General features: G+C 38.6%; 1 protein-coding gene across 1 annotated transcript in view; it reads left to right on the top strand.

Moving 5' to 3' along the window:
- The window catches only part of nonC (serine/threonine-protein kinase Smg1), a 39,321-nt gene that overhangs the window by 3,062 nt on the left and 18,061 nt on the right, over positions 1–18,198 (top strand). The window contains exons 4-15 of the mRNA XM_019040145.2: positions 471–552; positions 5,356–5,403; positions 6,141–6,266; positions 7,518–7,789; positions 8,275–8,432; positions 9,494–9,645; positions 10,493–10,671; positions 11,385–11,530; positions 11,830–12,146; positions 12,913–13,275; positions 13,700–14,105; positions 14,252–18,171. Coding sequence (XP_018895690.2) covers positions 471–552; positions 5,356–5,403; positions 6,141–6,266; positions 7,518–7,789; positions 8,275–8,432; positions 9,494–9,645; positions 10,493–10,671; positions 11,385–11,530; positions 11,830–12,146; positions 12,913–13,275; positions 13,700–14,105; positions 14,252–18,171 — 6,169 coding nt within the window. The remainder of the gene's footprint in view (positions 1–470; positions 553–5,355; positions 5,404–6,140; positions 6,267–7,517; positions 7,790–8,274; positions 8,433–9,493; positions 9,646–10,492; positions 10,672–11,384; positions 11,531–11,829; positions 12,147–12,912; positions 13,276–13,699; positions 14,106–14,251; positions 18,172–18,198) is intronic.

The following is an 18,198-nucleotide window of genomic DNA, read 5'->3' on the forward strand; positions in this document are numbered from 1 at the left end:
GAAAGAAATACACTATTGCGTGCTCCCTCATGATGGGACCTGAAGCTGGGACAATGTGACTCAAGTTGTAAATCACAAATACATATATTCTTCATTCTCTGTTATATATACACATGTATACAATATGACAAAGCCAATACCTGATTTGTTGATTAAATTCAACATTAGTCTCATGAGGATCAACAAAGTAGTTCAACAAACCAGGTATGGATATTTCCTCTAAAATGGGTTAAATTACCAACGTTTAGGTTAGATTAGTTTACATTCTAAGTTAATTAGATCGTCACATCAGGCATTCATGCAGGTGTAGATATGCATGTATGTATTTCAGCGAATGTGTATTTATTTTTTTTGTACCAAAAGATTTTTTTTTAATTTTTGTACCAAATGTTGCTTTCTGATTAGCAACATGTTTCTTGGGCTTTTCATTCTAATTGTCTGCTATTTTGATTACTTTTTTGTGTTTTCAGTTTCATGGACTGGATTTTTGCTAAGTACAAATCAGAATCATCAAATGACATTAAAATTTCTCTTATGAAAGTTTTGTCTGAGGTAAGTTCTCTTTGCTGTTACATAAACATGCCTAATTGCACTAAATTACGTCGAACAACATCAAGTTTCTACTCTCATTGTTTTATAATTTAACACTTCAAGAATGTTTGCTATCCAATGTCTTTTCCCTGCTTCTTTCAAATCAAAGGAGGGTTAATTCCAAGGGCTAGAAATTATGCTCTCTTGATAACAGGAGCCTGAGATCTAAACCCTATTGAATGCTTGATACTTTGTTTTTTGATCAGGATCTGGACTTAAATGTTACCAAGCTTCAACCCTCATCTAGGCCCTCAAAGTGGTCCAAAAAACACCATCTGGTGACAAACTCCTGACGCTCGGCAGACAAGTTTATTATTAAAGATCATACCCAGGGTGACTAGAAAAACTTTGTCTGCCACCCTCTAGCCTGTGCCATCACCCTCATCTAGGCCCTCAAAGTGGTCCAAAAAACACCATCTGGTGACAAACTCCTGACGCTTAGTGCGGTTGCAGATGTACTCCTGTGTGCAGCTTGTGTAATGAAGTTTGAATGATACATCATTCTCTTCGTTTTTTCGTGTAGAATCCGATTTTCGATGTTGTCAAGTCCAAAAATGATGTTGGTGCCCCCAATTCAAGATGGCGTCCAAAATGGCCGCCCCGGGGGTCAAAATTCCAAAATTTGAGAATATTGTCGAGATTGGTATCCATTTATATGTAATTTTGGTCGTAGAATTCATATCTGGTGTCAAAAAATCGTTTCAACCCCTTAGGGACCGTCAAATCCAAGATGGCGGCCAAAATTTCAACTTTAATGATAATTACCCAAGATGCACCTTTCACTGTCGAATGACGTGTCTTCATTCATGTTAATTAGGTCAGAAAACCTACAAGGGAGGTCTACAATGCCACTGCACCCTATGGAGGGCCAGGGTTCACCCCCTCCTACCCCCAATATGGCCGCCGCGGAGGGCATAAATAGTGACATTCTCTCAGAACGTCATAGTAGGTGTCGATTCCTATGTAACTTGAGGCGTAAATTCCAAATTTCAAGTCATAAATCGCAAATGTGAGACTTGCAATGGCTTATACCCTACATGGGGCCAGGGGTCCCCCTCAACCCCCTCTTCTTTCTAATATGGCTGCCATGGGGGGCATAAATAGTGAAATTCTCTCAGGACGTCATGTGAGGTGTCGATTCTTATGTAAGTAGAGGCTTAGATTCCGAATTCCAAGTTGAAAATCGCAAATTAGAGGTCTGGAATGCCATTTCACCCTACGCGGGGCCAGGAGCAGCCCCCTACCCTCTTCAAAACGGTCGCCGGGGGGGCATAGTTGCAGTGAAATTCTCTCAAAGCGGCATGTGAGGTGTCGATTCTAATGTAAGTTGAGGCGTAGATTCCGAATTCTTCATCTTGGAATAAAGAATGCATCTTGGGTTGGGTTCAGTTATGTCGAAAGAGCTGGAAATGAATCGGATAATTTAATGGTGATTGACATATTTCACCGGTGTTCTTTTTCAAATGTACACAGAGAATTCATATTGGTTTCTGGTTCTTTCATTATTAGATAACTGGATAATAGATGGTTTTTTTTGTAATCGATTTTCTTCCAGCAGGAGCATGCGTTTTGTTGCAGAGTGTCGCTTCTACTAGGAGACGAAACCCTGCGCTACAAAAAGCACTCAAATGTCCAGTTGTTTTAATTGCAATTAAACTGAGTGCGTTCATAAACAATAACATAGGATCTCTGAATGCAGATACATACTTCGTCGGCAAAAAAATTATATTTTTGTGGGAATTTTTTAAAAATGAAAAAAACAGACGCCCATCTGAGTCCTTTGCGTACATAGAAAAAGAACACGCGTGAAATTTGTCAATTACCATTAAAATCACCAATTCATTTCCAGCTCTTTTGACAAAAATGAACCCAAGCAGCATTTATAGTCCAAAATGTAGGCCAAAGCGGTTGCCATATTTAAGTTTTTTCGTCACTATGGGATATTTACATGTTTTGACTTGTGATTCGAAATCCACGCCTCAGATTAAAAACAAATCGACACCTACTATGCCGCTTTGAGAGAATTTCACTGTTCCTATGTGGGCGAATATTGGAATAGCGGACATTTCAGGGTGAAAAAAGTCGATAAATCAAGTTCATAATTTCCCTTGGAAGTTATGTGTTTTCTTAATTCTGGACGATTTCTGGGATCTGAAAACGTATATGGTCCCAATGTTAGCGGATATTTTTTTTAATACAGTTTTTCCTGTACGAACTCCAGCTATTTATGACGGTTATGAGCGTGTGACAGTCATGAGTTTCGCAACATAAATGCTGCACGAGCCGCCATCTATGGAAACGAACATATGAGCACCTGATCTCTATCTTGGATTTCTATCTTGGTATCTTGGTTTCTATCTTGGTATAAGGATATGCCCTTTAACACATGGCACGCATGATTTTAATGAAAAACATTTCAAATATAAAAAAACTAGCGTGACGGTCGTGAGTTCCCAAGTAAACAGAATTATTACTTGCCAACTAATATTGTTCCGATTCACCAAAAACTTCAACCTGGTAATGATAAATACTTCGTCCCACTTCAGGGCATCCCTGGGCATCACCGACGCCGACCGGATTCCGGTTGCGCTACTTACAAACAGTTTGGTAGGAGCATTTATCTCTAGAGTCTAGCTGTGACGGTCGTGAGTAAACTTTTTCGAACGTTCTTATCCGCTTGTGAAGGAATTATAATTGTCCTCTATTTATTTATTTATAATGAAGAAACGTATTACAGTATATCATGATGTGCAAGTTCTCGAATAACGGTTTACTCTTTGAGTTGTAACAGTGCAAGCTAGGAACCCTATATAGTGTCGGAATGTCTGTGGTCGCAATGCGGGAGACAGTCGTGCGTTTGACATCATTCAAGGGTAAAAATTACCAAAAAACAAGAACTTCAGCTAATTTTTTAATGTTTGTTTTTCGGAAAAAGTGTTTTCTTCATATAAAGGCCAAAAAAATAGGAGTAGAACATATTTATATGCTAATAAAATACCAGGGACAAGAATGTATCTACCATATTTGAAATTTTCGCATATGTAATATATATGCCCCTCCCAGCGGCCGTTTTGGAGAGGGTACGGGGTTGCTCCTGGCCCTCCGTAGAGGTAATGGCATTCCAGACCTCTAATTTGCGATTTCCGACTTGGAATTCGGAATCTACGCCTCTATTTACATTAGAATCGACACCTCACATGCCGCTTTGAGAGAATTTCACTGCAACTATGCCCCCCCGGCGACCGTTTTGAAGAGGGTAGGGGGCTGCTCCTGGCCCCGCGTAGGGTGAAATGGCATTCCAGACCTCTAATTTGCGATTTTCAACTTGGAATTCGGAATCTAAGCCTCTACTTACATAAGAATCGACACCTCACATGACGTCCTGAGAGAATTTCACTATTTATGCCCCCCATGGCAGCCATATTAGAAAGAAGAGGGGGTTGAGGGGGACCCCTGGCCCCATATAGGGTATAAGCCATTGCAAGTCTCACATTTGCGATTTATGACTTGAAATTTGGAATTTACGCCTCAAGTTACATAGGAATCGACACCTACTATGACGTTCTGAGAGAATGTCACTATTTATGCCCTCCGCGGCGGCCATATTGGGGGTAGGAGGGGGTGAACCCTGGCCCTCCATAGGGTGCAGTGGCATTGTAGACCTCCCTTGTAGGTTTTCTGACCTAATTAACATGAATGAAGACACGTCATTCGACAGTGAAAGGTGCATCTTGGGTAATTATCATTAAAGTTGAAATTTTGGCCGCCATCTTGGATTTGACGGTCCCTAAGGGGTTGAAACGATTTTTTGACACCAGATATGAATTCTACGACCAAAATTACATATAAATGGATACCAATCTCGACAATATTCTCAAATTTTGGAATTTTGACCCCCGGGGCGGCCATTTTGGACGCCATCTTGAATTGGGGGCACCAACATCATTTTTGGACTTGACAACATCGAAAATCGGATTCTACACGAAAAAACGAAGAGAATGATGTATCATTCAAACTTCATTACACAAGCTGCACACAGGAGTACATCTGCAACCGCACTAAGCGTCAGGAGTTTGTCACCAGACGGTGTTTTTTGGACCACTTTGAGGGCCTAGATGAGGGTGATGGCACAGGCTAGAGGGTGGCAGACAAAGTTTTTCTAGTCACCCTGGGTATGATCTTTAATAATAAACTTGTCTGCCAAGCGTCAGGAGTTTGTCACCAGATGGTGTTTTTTGGACCACTTTGAGGGCCTAGATGAGGGTGATGGCACAGGCTAGAGGGTGGCAGACAAAGTTTTTCTAGTCACCCTGGGTATGATCTTTAATAATAAACTTGTCTGCCGAGCGTCAGGAGTTTGTCACCAGATGGTGTTTTTTGGACCACTTTGAGGGCCTAGATGAGGGTGATGGCACAGGCTAGAGGGCGGCAGACAAAAATTTTCCGTTTCAGTGCATGCAAGGCTATCGATTTAGGGGGTCAAAACATGTATCCCGAGTTTGTCACTCAAAGTCGTCTGGCTCTCGGACTATTCCTAATCTTTCAGACAATCTCCTAGATTCAAACGTATTGTGAATACACATTTTCTACCCACAGTTGTTTTTAGTTGAGTAAATCCGGTTAGCTAATGTGAAATATTTTCATCATTATGTCTGGGAAACCACTAGAAATGACTGTGACTGTATCAAGGTTTCCTTGATTTGTGTCCACAAGTGTTTGATTACTCAATAAATAAAAAAATAAATAATTTTTTCTACTTTCTAGGTGTTGAATTATGATGTGGCTAAACCAAGATTGAAAGATTTTGCATCGGTAAGTTACAAATCCTTTGAGTATCTGAATAACTTTTCATGATCGAACTCTTATTCCCTTTTGTCCATAGAAAGTTTGCACATTCATTGATTCATCTGCACAAGTTTTTACTTTTGGGTGTAACTCAGCGTATAAAGTTCTCGTTACTAATACTTTGTTTTACTTAATAAATAAATTTAAGAGAAATTACAATATTTTAACTCAAACTTTAAACGTAAACATATTTCTACAAAATTGAAGGAAAACTATCTCCAAAGTAAAGGAAAACTATCTCCAAAGTGGACTCAATATGAATTTTAAAAATGATAAAAACTAATTTTTCAAAGCTGCGCCTTTTTTAAATTATTTTCTCAAATTTGAAGTGATGGAGACTCTATGTTATTCGGGAGTTTCACCAATGATTTACATCGCAGTGTATCAAAATATCATATCCTATTTTAATTTTTTGCTAGGAAACTAACCAATATTTTTGCTCAAAATTTTGTGGAAATAACCTTTGTATGGGCAAGAAAAATCGCTGCAATTTTTGTGAACCTAAGATTTTTTCCTTTACTGTATTGGTATCTATTAACAATATTTAGGCCCCAGAGGTTTTTTGATTATCAGAAAAATACATTCGGCCTTCTCTACAGTGTAATGTGTTGGATTGTTTATTAGCAGGTGTTTACTTTATTTGTTATACTTTTTGTTTTGTTTACTGAAGTTTTTTTGTTTTTGTTTTTTTTTTCAATCTCCAGTTATTGATGTTAAATCTACAAAAGGAGTTAGAAGTCATTGATCAGGCAGACCTTTTGATTCCAACAACGGAAGTTGTGTTAACTTTGCTTGACTACTACACAGAGTCATCTCAAAAATACCTCAGGGTAAGCTATGTAAGGCTGTGCTAACCTTCTGACGGTTTGAACTGGCTGTCTGGTTACATGTTAAAAATTTGGTTTAAACTTTTACTTGCGGTTTTTGCAATTTTAGTGGGCACTCGCGGGTCTGAAGGGCTGCTTGTGATTTCCAGGAAACACTTAAAATTTTGCACATGCTTGGGTATTATTATGATTCTTTGCAGAATTGTTTTAATTCCATGAAGTCATTTGTAATTTTTGACAATTTTGCGGGTACTCATATGTGTTCGCAATTTTCAGGTGTCTTGCAGGTACTCCTCTACTACCACCCATATTTTATGGACACATGTGAAAAGTCACAGATTCTCAAGGATTTTTTGTGTTTTTTGTGGTTTTTTTTTTTTTTTTTTTTTTTTTTTTTTTTTTTTTTTTTTTACCAAAGTTGTGTGGGTATTCATTAATAGATCTTAACAAAAGTGAATGAAATGATCAAAATTGGAACACACCCCTGAAAGTGAATTAATTGTATAGAAAGAATTTAAATAAAAGAATGATGTCATGACCTGCTGTATGATGGCTTAATTCAGAATGAACCATCAGACAAGGCACGAATTTAAGCATTCTGTTGTATGTTTCCTCTTTAAAATTTCACGTAGAACACAATTCGCGCAATGCAAATAACTGATATTGGCTCCAAACCAAGGTTTTAATGCTTTTATTTAGTATTGGTTAGAAAAATGTTAAATTTCCCGCTCACAAGAAAATCAGGAATCAACTTGAATCATATCGCACACTACAATGGTTTGGGCAGGCCTCCTAATCAAGCTGTGTTCCCTCCCTGCCCTGTGTTATTCAAAGTTTAAACAATGTGCAATAGTTGAGCCGAAGCAACAAGATTGAGGATGTGAGGAGGACGTTTGAAAAACGCGAAGTGCGTTTTCCATGACAGTCTTTGCGGTATGAAATTATTATTAATTATGTTATCATTATTTATTATTATTTTTCCATGAACAGAAAGTTTGAATTTTTGCATGGAAAAACGTCAATATCTTGGTTAGGAGCTACTTCCAATACTATTTGTTTTAGGAATCATGTTCTACGTAAAGTTTTGACAAGAAAATACATATTATCCTTAATGCTTGAATTTGCACCTTGTCCAGCTGTTCATTTCACAGTCAGTAAAAAATGTTGATTGTTTCTAACATTCCTCGTAATTTGCTGCATAAGTTTTGTACCTCAGTGAAGAGTTATTTTAGTTTGTTTTCTTTTTTTCCCCAGGATTTGCTAGATATTTTAGTTGGTTGGCATATTGACATAACGCAGCCAGGACGTGTAATATGGTTTGTCTCAGATGCACTTCAGAGATTGGCTAGATTGTGGATTGCTGACATGGGTTTTACTTTGTCTGTAATGTCGCAATTCTTAGACGATATGCAGTGTTACACAGAAGATCTTGCATCTATTGCGAACTGCAAAGAAAACGAGAAAGATTCAAGAGAGACCCTTCAGTCTGCTCAGGAAGCAGTCTCTAAACTGACCCTGTTTCTTAAGTAAGAATTTTTATAACTTAAGATAATTTTCTCTATCACTAAATCGTTGCTGTAATTTTCAACTCATTTAACTTACGTATACAGCAAGTGAAAGAGAACAAATTGCAACATTGAAATTTCATGCAAAATTTGTTCAGTTTGCATTGTGAATTGCAAAAGAAACGAGTGTCTACCCCTCTTGACTTCAAAATAGACTTCATATTTAATAGGAACATTTCTCATTCTCTTATTCTACCTCTAGATATGAGAATTTTTTTTTGTATACCTTAAATACTTCCGAGGGGCTGACCCTGCAATTTTTCCATTACAGTCTGTTCATCCGTCTTGTACTGGCACTCATTAGAGCTCAAAAATTATTGACTCTAAGTGAAATCTCTGGAACTTTTTGGCCTTGTTTTCCCCACGAAATGTTGTGGACCCAGCACCATTTCACCACCTTGTTAATAACAGCTACAATAACCATTTCTCTGTCTTTTTTTTTACAGAGTATTTAACACAATGGTCAAAGCTTTGGGCCAACACTTGAACCCATCAGTATATCAGCATGTCTCATGGACATTCCTGAGTGACTCCTTATCGAAGATTTTGTCAAACGTTTTAGAGGCCCTCCAGCACACAGAAGACCAGGAATTAATAATCACAGGTATGGATTATCAAGATTTCAGGGTTTCGAACAATTGTGCTCACTGTGGAAATCAGAGCTATCAAGTCATTTCATAGTTAATACATTCGCACTTATAGACATATCTAGCCTTTGATTTGAGCATAGCGATATATTTCTTCATACACTTGCATTTTGTCTCTTTCACAAATGTGTCTATGGAAGTTTCATAATTTTTCTTTAAATTATCGTTAAAAAAATTTCTTGTTGAAGTGGTAAAATAATGCTCTCAATTCACAAGTGTTTCGGTATTACAGTGATCTAGAGTACTTTCAGAGTTGCCACAGTCAAGGAAAACTGGGAAATGTCAGAGAATTTCAAAAAGTCAGGGAAAACCCATCGACTTTTCACTGTGCTGCTACTGCAGATAACATGTACAGTTAACTTCCTCTAAGTCAAACTGCATTGGGACCAGATTGTTAGCTCTACTCAAAGAGAAATTCCACTAAGAAGGCTTTTTGTTCTTATGATATATTTGACGGGACCTCAAAAAAGTTTGACTTAGAGGAAGTTAACCATATCTTTGAATGGAATGTGGCCCAAAAATAAGGTGAAACATGTGTCTCAAATCTGTTGATTTTTCCTTAATATTTCTCAGTGTATCGTCTAAAGTTTTGAAGGAGGTGAATAATTTTCTTGAAGAATCTTTTTAAACCATGTCATAGCTGGTTTTGGACCTTGTTCACCGAAATGCGGCGTAGTAATTTTTGAGCAGATTGAAACAGTAACTTAAAATTTTGTGATTGCTCCTAGGTCAAAGGAAACACCTCTTGGCAATTACCACAACCCCCAAAATTATAAAGGGACCACCGTGAAAAGGGGCAAGAACTTTAAGAGTCACAGGGGTGGTGCAAGACTTCTGGATCATCCTGTAGAAAGGAAAGACGGTTTTTTGGCTCACCTGAAAAGTAGGAATTTTGGAGATACGTGGTGTCCTACTTTGGCCATTAATATAATATTGATGTTTATTTTATCTGTGCTCAATTCATCTAATTGCTCCTATCTTTATCTCTGTGTTCATCATTACTCTCTCATTTTTTCAGTTAATGAAAGTGTTTGGCTATTACTATCTGTGATGCAATCCAAAACTTGTGCCGCCCATGAAATGTTACACCAGCTAATTGATTATGAACTGGAACATTCGAAATCCTTCAGAGCTCTTACATTAGCCTCAATGTTACAACTTATCGCCAAAGTAAGAGCACATACTCATTTCACTAATTTTAACCAACACTGCTTCTGCACCAATTTTTTTCATTTCTTATATTGAATGTTGATCGTAAATTTTTAAATGTTCTAAGACTAGGAATACCAAGAAAAATTGATTTCCAAGTCAAGTCTTAGTTGGGGCTCAACATCATATCAATACATTATATCATGCCACATATTGACAGTAAAACTTCCAAACCATGTATCTTGTTTGCCAAGTTTAAAAATCTCTCCAGCTTTTTTTTTTTTTTTTTTTTTTAATGGAGATCGAATCAATATCATCCCTTGGAATTTTCACAGTATTTTCTTCATACAGAGAAAAAAATGAGCGATGTTTTTAAAAATTAATGTTGAGTATTTTTTCCTTTAAAAAATAGTGTATAACAAGAAGTCTGCACTGTTGCAAACCGAGGTACGTGGTTTGGGAGACTCACCATTGATATCCATTAGCAATAAGGGCTGTAACTGGGGGTATGCTAAGCTTACCCTTTTCTTGCAGCCCATGCTTTGTTGTGGGAGGTGAAGTGTAAACAATGTGGAGTAAAGCAGTGCTATGAGTTCAGACCTGACTTTCGAATGCTTGCGTCATGTGTGAACTAGCGAGTGGGGCTCAGCACAACATCATTTTTATTTCTTTCAACTGATCAAATCGAAAACATTGTTTCGGTCTTGATCTTAGATCACTGCCTCCATTTCCTCCGCCGAGGTTTATGAAATTGAGTTAATCTCTGTATGCGCTGCGTTGTCATGTATTTGCATTGCTTATTATTGTTGATTATTCATATTGACAGTGTAATTTAGGTGAATATAAACTATACAAACTTCATTTTCAGATCATCAAAGAGGTAGGAGCCAACTTATCTTTGGACTTAGTAGACAAACTTCTCGGGCCGAAGTCTGTAATTTTGAAGTTTCGGTTCTCTGAGTCTACCCGTGTTCACAACGGTATAACCACTGTCTTCCAGAGCCTTCTTAATTTAAAGAATATTCCATTACTTCAGGGAGTGTACAGGTAAGTAATCATCTTTTATTAGTATTTGTTACAGCAGGCCCATTATCGCATGTCTTTGGAAATAAAGAGGTTGCCAGTATGAAGGCACATACATCGTGGATGACAGTCTCGATGGTCTAATACAGAGTGTGCCTCTTGTCCCAACCGCGAAATCAGAAGATTTTTCTTGCGCAAAAAAGCACTACCCGGTTTCAGCTGGATGCCTCGGCGAATTATCTGCTGCCCGGCTCCGGCTGATACAAAAAAAAACCAATATCTGTATCCGTATCCGGTGATGCAAAAAAGCCATTTCAGCCCAACTCTAATGAAAATTATTTATTTCTTATAATTTGCAAGCACTACTACATGTTTCTCATCATGAAATAAAATGAATTAATTTACCTTAAGGCACAATAAATTTTCAATCATCATTGAGAACTACACTGATTACGAAGTACTGCTGAAATACTTATGTATTACAGCTTCTTGCTTGTTCTATATTCCAAGAATAATTTTTGTTGCTGTATTAACTTTTACCATTTTAATTTGAAGTATAACAATGCTCTTTTTTGCTCAAAAAGGAGTTTGCATTCCAGGATCACATTTATGTTTAAGATAAAACCACGAAAAACTTGCTGTCTTTCAAAAATTTCCTGTTACCTTCAAAGCTGTATGATTTTGTTTTGTCACATGTCTTGTCTTATTTTATTGTTTTGTTTACTTGATTTCAACAGTTATGTGATCCAAGATCTTAAACTAGCCTACGAAATCCTTACCGCTTCCAATGAAACCTCTTCGGAGTCCAAAGAGCCTAAGTTGTATTCCAAGAAGGATGCTGAAATCGTCATCTTATTTCACCTGAAAGGACTTTGTCACTTAGGTATACTTCCATCTTTTCTCAGATATATATGTATATTCTATCGGAAAGTTTTCATTAAAAAATTAAATAACTTCCATGTAACGACTTTTAGGGAACAGACTGAAATCATCTTTATTCCTAAGTCGTTCTATAAACAAATTGCTATCAAGCAGTAAAACTACAATCGAGCCATCCATGCTTTTTTGTCACTAGTGAATTATATATACTTTTTGAAAACATTATATTATAACAAGGCTCTATAAAATATGTTTTACATTGTGTGTACAGTACAAGAAATTTGTTTCTGTTTTGAATTCTAGCAAATGAAGGAACATCGTTGATTGGTTTGTGGATGCTACAGCCAAGTATTTTGGAACTGATGGCTATCAAACTGTTCGCAGCATCTGAACATGTACCTCCGTCAGTTCAGTATGCTCACATCTACCTCTTGTACTCTCACTGTTCCAAATATAGTCATTTTGTCACAAGCAGCGGTCTCCTCATAGCACAAGGGCGTTTAAACGTGTCAGAAATGCTTGGACTCTCTAGTGCAGCTTGTGATGGCATCAGCACCATTTCACCTACAACTGGACATCTTTCCATTATCCTCACTGTCCTAGGAAAATATGTTGTTTCGGTGAGTTCATTTAAGGGCTGTATAGACCATGGATCTTGGCACAATGTTGCACGATCAAAATACTGCTATGGTGAAGGGAATATTTCCAGACGCCATCCTAGTCTTCTCAATGATGTGCCCTTGAAGAAATACACAAAATCCGCAACTTTGAGCTTGTCTTCAATGGGTAATTATCGTTCCAAAAAAATCCAGGAATATTTGTGAGATCTAAAAATACTCCATTCTTCAAAAATGGAAGAGCTAAAAACCACCAAACAATCTCATGGAAAGAGAAACTGATAGAAATCTTGCCTCACATCCAAAAAAAATATTTTATCTGTCAAAAACCGCTGTCTTGGGTACTCAGCACTTGCTTTCAACTTGTGGTAAAGCTTAAACATAGAATTACTCCTGAGCTAATGTTTTTACAACTTAATTTTTGTCAAATTTACACTCTTTGGAAATGAACCACAAACTTCAGAAAGTAATTATTTTAAACAGTTCTATGAAGTCTTACAGTAAGATTCATAATTGACAAACCAAGTTCAAATCTACTTCAGATGTTGTCAATGCACCATAAGAAGAACCCAATAAAGCCAAGTAAGCCGCTTCCCCCCTACCTCCTAAAAAAAAACTTTCGACCTTTTGACACTCACTGTCCTCTACCGTAGGCCAGAAAGATATTGATCCTTGCAAAATTTAACAGCTTTGAGGAAAGATGTCATGTTGCCATAGCTTAGTATGCTGAATAATCTAAAGAGTCATTCTCTCTTTATTCATTTTCCAGGATTTACAGTTTGAGTGTAAACTCCTTGTCCTCAATTGGTGCTCAGAATTGCTGTCCGTCGCAAGAATGTACCTCAATGTATTATCCTCTACATCAGAAATGTTAACCTTGGTTAAAGCGCTCATCAAAGAAGGTACAAACTCCAACAGGAGCTCTCTGTTGTGCTGTATTTCCGTCAGTCTGGAGTTGCTGTTCCTTCCTCCGAACACTCAATGTTGGCCTCTACCCATTTTATTGAAGACTCTTGAGCTATGTGTCCTTCATATCAATTCATCTGACAAAGTGGTCTGTGAACAATATTCCAACCTCCTGTTAAAAATTCCCTGGAATCTGGCTCTACTTCATTTGAAATCAATGGCGCAGGTAAGCTGATCCATCATAAACCCAATAAATAAGCTGATACATATATAGTAAACGTTTAATCAACTGAGCCTGAGTGATTTTGCCGGCTTATCAACATTTTTGTATTCAACTTCAACCTTTGCCAATGTCCAGGAAAAATATTGCATTAACATATTTTGTGTTGAGCTGGACTTGTAAACTCCTAGCATACGCCTCCTGAGAAGCTGCCATGATTCCATAAACCTGGTGGCCGATAGCTGTAAAAATATGCTTCCTCAGTACCGCTGGCTCCTGATGAATGAATGATTCTTTTCTTATTTACTTGTTATCAAATTAGTACAAAACAGCTACAAAACAACCATGGTACAAGTCACAAGAATTTTTCTTTAAAATATTGTACCCTCCTATTTTATTTTCTATAGTGTTTACTCTTTCTTATTTTCAGAACCACAACTCTTCCTATTGGAGAGTTTTAAGCATCCAGAGAATGCAATTCATGCGTGGTACCAATGGTGAATTGCGTGGTACAAGTGGAGAACTACGGGGCACCAATACTGAACTGCAAGGAAAAAATGGTGAACTAACCAGTCACCATTTTAAAACATTCATGGCATATCTGTTACATGGTCAAAAGCAGACCACTTATGATACGGATGAAATGTGGCTCACGGACATGTTCTCAACCTGTTATGATCCCAATGCTGATGCAAAACCCGATTACTACAATTTAGTTATGAACAACAGCTCTGCTCTGTTACGCTGGGTTGTCTGGTCATCAGCACAAGTTTGCATCTCTAACCGGCTTAAAACTCCACTAGGCAGACCTCTCGACACTTTAATGGCCATAGAAGGTATTACAATTTTCTGTTGTATGATTTCTTGCGATTAATTTTTTTTTTTTTCAGGAATAGTCTTTTTTCAAAATATTACTCAGTTCTTTGTAGCTAACAATGTACAATTTCACACTTCGCCCTTCTTATTTTCTCTTTTTTTTCAGGTGCTATCAAGGGCCTAGCTCGAGAAACTATCTCTTCCAGCAAACAATCCGAAGGGGACCTTCGTCGTGCCAGACTCTTAATAGAATTCCTCGAACACCTCGAAAAAGGTGTCTACAATGCTGCTCAAGGAACTGCATCGGCAATGCTTAGCCCTCATAAACTGGTTCGCAACTTTTTTGACACAAACAAGAACACTTGTGAGGAATGGTTGACACGCAACCGAATGGCCTTAATGGGTGTCTCTTTACATGCAGGCATCGCTGCAGCCACAATCAGACACGGCTTTTGTCACCTTCAAGACCTCTTGGACGCAGGAAATTCTCAGACAACTGAGTTTCAAAATGCTGCACTGCATGTTGCGTGGGCATTCAGCAGGCTAAAGGAGCCAGATGCAATTCAAGGGCTCTTCGTCTGGTGTAGGGATGTTGCCGGCGTGCAGCTGCCATTCTTGGAGTCACTCACCTCACAAGCTGCTTCCAAGTATGAAGCCTCAATCGAAAGTTATAAGAAGTTGCAAATATTAGAGAGTGTGGAAGAAACTAGTGAGGGAAAATCTCATGCTCATGTTCTACCAGTGAAAAAGTTTGTCGCTGATCAGTTGACAGAATGTTATGTGGCATTGCATGACTGGAGTGAGTTGGATAAGTGGATGGAAGTAGAGAAGACGTATTGGAATACGGACAATGATGCTGCACTGACAATGAGACATCAGATTCTTGCATCAAATGATGTCAAAATAATGGATTTGTATGCCAGCGGTGAGCTCGAAGCAGCCAATGATCTATTGTCATGGCCTGATGAGAAAATAAATCTTTCTAGTAATAGCTGGATCTGCTTCCAAAAAATGAAGGCTGCAAAAATGACTTTAATGACAATCGGTGTTAATTTGGCTGTTGGAAAACTTGAATCAAATGTGGATGATATGATTCACAAACAGTTACAAGTTACACAGGAGCTGGTCTCAGAAGGGCTCCGCAGTTCCTTGTCCGAGATTGCCGAAGAAGCAGCCATTTTGTTCCGTGCTGCATCAGCGTTGAAGGAAAAATCCAGCTCTGCCTTTGTAAGCCATCTCCTTCAATTGGGAGATAAAGATGTACCCTCTAGTCTATTGAGTGAAATTCTTTGGTGGACTCAAGTTTTGGTAAAAATTGAGGGGGCCGAAAATTCAAAGATTACAGACACGTACGTATCGAATTTGCGACAAGAAATATGCCGAAAAGCACGGAAAGAAGGAAATTTCATGCTCGCCAAAAGACAACTAATTAATCAACTAGATCATGTTTTTGAGACAAATATCAGCCCTAGCCTGAAGATGGATAAAAAACTTGAGTCATCAAACCTTGAGCAAGTTGCAAATGAATTTTTAAAATTGACAGCTGAATCAGAAAGCAATTGGTCTCTACCAAAACTCAAAGCAATGACTGAGTTGTCTAAGCTGGCATATTGTCATGGAACAAAAGAGACTGCCCTGGAAGTTTACTCTAAAACAGCTGCGTCAATAGCTCAAAGCAAAGCAAGTGCAGACAGTTCGATCAAAGAGGGCTTCTCTCGAACGCTCCTCACTCTTTCAAAGTGGATTTGTGTCAACAATGACTTATCAAAAAAGAGCTCTGACGTAATTAGTGAATTACTCCAGTTGAGCGAAGACTCCATCGCAAAGCTTGAAAACGTCTCAGGATCAGCCATAGCGGATCTTATCAAGTGCAATTTGTCAGAAAATAAAACCATCATTCCAGAAAGTGAAGTTATGGCAGGGCGTCTTATGCGCCTGTCGGCCCTTCACTGTCCGTCTCTCCGAAAAGCTTGGCACCAGTTTGCTGGCTGGAGCTACAGATGGGGCAGAAGAGTACTTGATCAGCAGGATAATGTTCTTAATGCTGAGGACAAGGCATTAGTCAATCAAATGGTTCCCTCAGATAGTGACAGAGAGAAAATTCTGAACATTTTAACTGTTACCACTTTGACCAATGATGAAGAAATAGATGTGGAAGACATCCACACAACAGAAATGATCGAATGGCAGCTACAAAATATTGTTCCTTTCTCAAAAGAACAACTAAAAATTCTTGTTGAAATCTGGCGCAAGTCTCACGTAAGAGTCTACAGCTACTATGAACTGTCAGCTAACGCCTATTTTAAGTATCTAGAACTTTGTGATGCTCCACATCCGGAAAAGGAAGATGATGATAAAACTGGTTCCGGGATCATTACAGCTACTCTGCGATTACTTCGGCTTATCGTTAAACATGCTCTAGAGCTTCAGAATGTTCTTGAAGTTGGCTTGAACTGCACTCCAACTTCTCCGTGGAAGAACATTATCCCGCAGCTGTTTTCAAGACTAAATCACCCTGAGCCATATGTACGCCGCTGTGTTTCAGAACTTCTTTGCAGACTAGCTGTTGATTCGCCACACCTTATAACATTTCCAGCTGTGGTTGGAGCTTGCACAAACAAACATATTTCATCTGTCAAATTATTCAACACCTGTCTGCCGCGTAAAGAACAGTATGATGATTTGGAAATTCTAGAAGATGAAGAAGAAGACGACGAAGATGCTAATGCCAGTGGTGAAGAAAATCAAACGGAGTCGGATCTTGAAAGCTGTTTCTTAGCAATGGTTGACACTCTGGCTAAACAGGCACCTGAAGCTATAGCTCAAGTTCAATTATTGGTGAAAGAGTTGCGACGTATCACACTTTTATGGGATGAACTGTGGCTAGGTACCCTCCAGCAGCATCACAGTGAAATGTCAAGGCGAGTGGCTCAACTTGAGGCTGAAATCAAACGTGTTGACTCCAACCCTCAACTAACCGATCAAGAGAAAGACTATCTAGTTAGCGAGAAATACAGGATTATCACTCGACCTCTTCTCTTCATTTTAGAGCAGCTCCACACTATCATTTCTGTTGCACCAGAAACGCCTCACGAAACCTGGTTCCAAGAAAAATATTCGGCATGCATTAATCAAACTTTGGAAAAATTGCGTAATCCAGAAAATCCACGAAAACCTCAAGAAGCCTGGCTATCATTGAAACAGTTGCAAGCCAGCCTTCAGCAGCGAGCAACAAAGCGCACAGCCATGATGTTGAAAATGAGTGAGATCAGCCCATGTCTATATGAACTTCAGAATACTCAAATAGCAATGCCAGGGGTGGGCCGAGTTGTAACAATTGCCGGTATCAAAGATCAAGTGGCAATTCTACCTACCAAAACAAAACCTAAGAAGCTTGTCTTCCGAGGCTCAGATGGGAAACCATACACATACTTATTCAAAGGACTTGAAGACCTGCACCTTGATGAAAGAATCATGCAGTTCCTAAGTATTTCAAACACTATGTTGTCAGGCTCAAATTACAGAGCGCGACATTATTCAGTCATTCCTCTTGGACCTCGTAGTGGTCTAATCAGTTGGGTGGATAACGTCACACCTCTTTTTGCTTTGTATAAACGGTGGCAGCAACGAGAAGCAGCCTCAAAACAGAGTAATGTCGTTAGGCCAGCTGAGTTGTTTTATGCCAAACTCACACCACTCTTGGAAGAAAAAGGTATCACAAACATGGATAATCGTAAAGACTGGCCACTGCCCGTATTAAAACAGGTGTTGACAGAGCTCATGGCCGAGACGCCCAACTATTTGCTGTTCAAGGAGCTATGGTGCATGAGCCTGGATGCTGGAAGCTGGTGGAAAACAACAAAAACTTATTCACGCTCATTAGCGGTCATGTCAATTATTGGATATATTCTAGGCCTTGGTGATCGCCATTTAGATAATGTTCTGGTTGATTTGGTCACAGGGGAAGTTGTGCATATCGATTATAATGTTTGCTTCGAGAAAGGAAAAACGCTCAGAGTCCCAGAGAAAGTTCCATTCAGACTAACGCCAAATTTAAGGACTGCCCTCGGAGCAACTGGAGTTGATGTAAGTACATACTATCGTAATAAATCC

The sequence above is a fragment of the Bemisia tabaci genome, chromosome 2 (genome assembly GCF_918797505.1).
Source record: "Bemisia tabaci chromosome 2, PGI_BMITA_v3".
NCBI lineage: Eukaryota > Metazoa > Arthropoda > Insecta > Hemiptera > Aleyrodidae > Bemisia > Bemisia tabaci.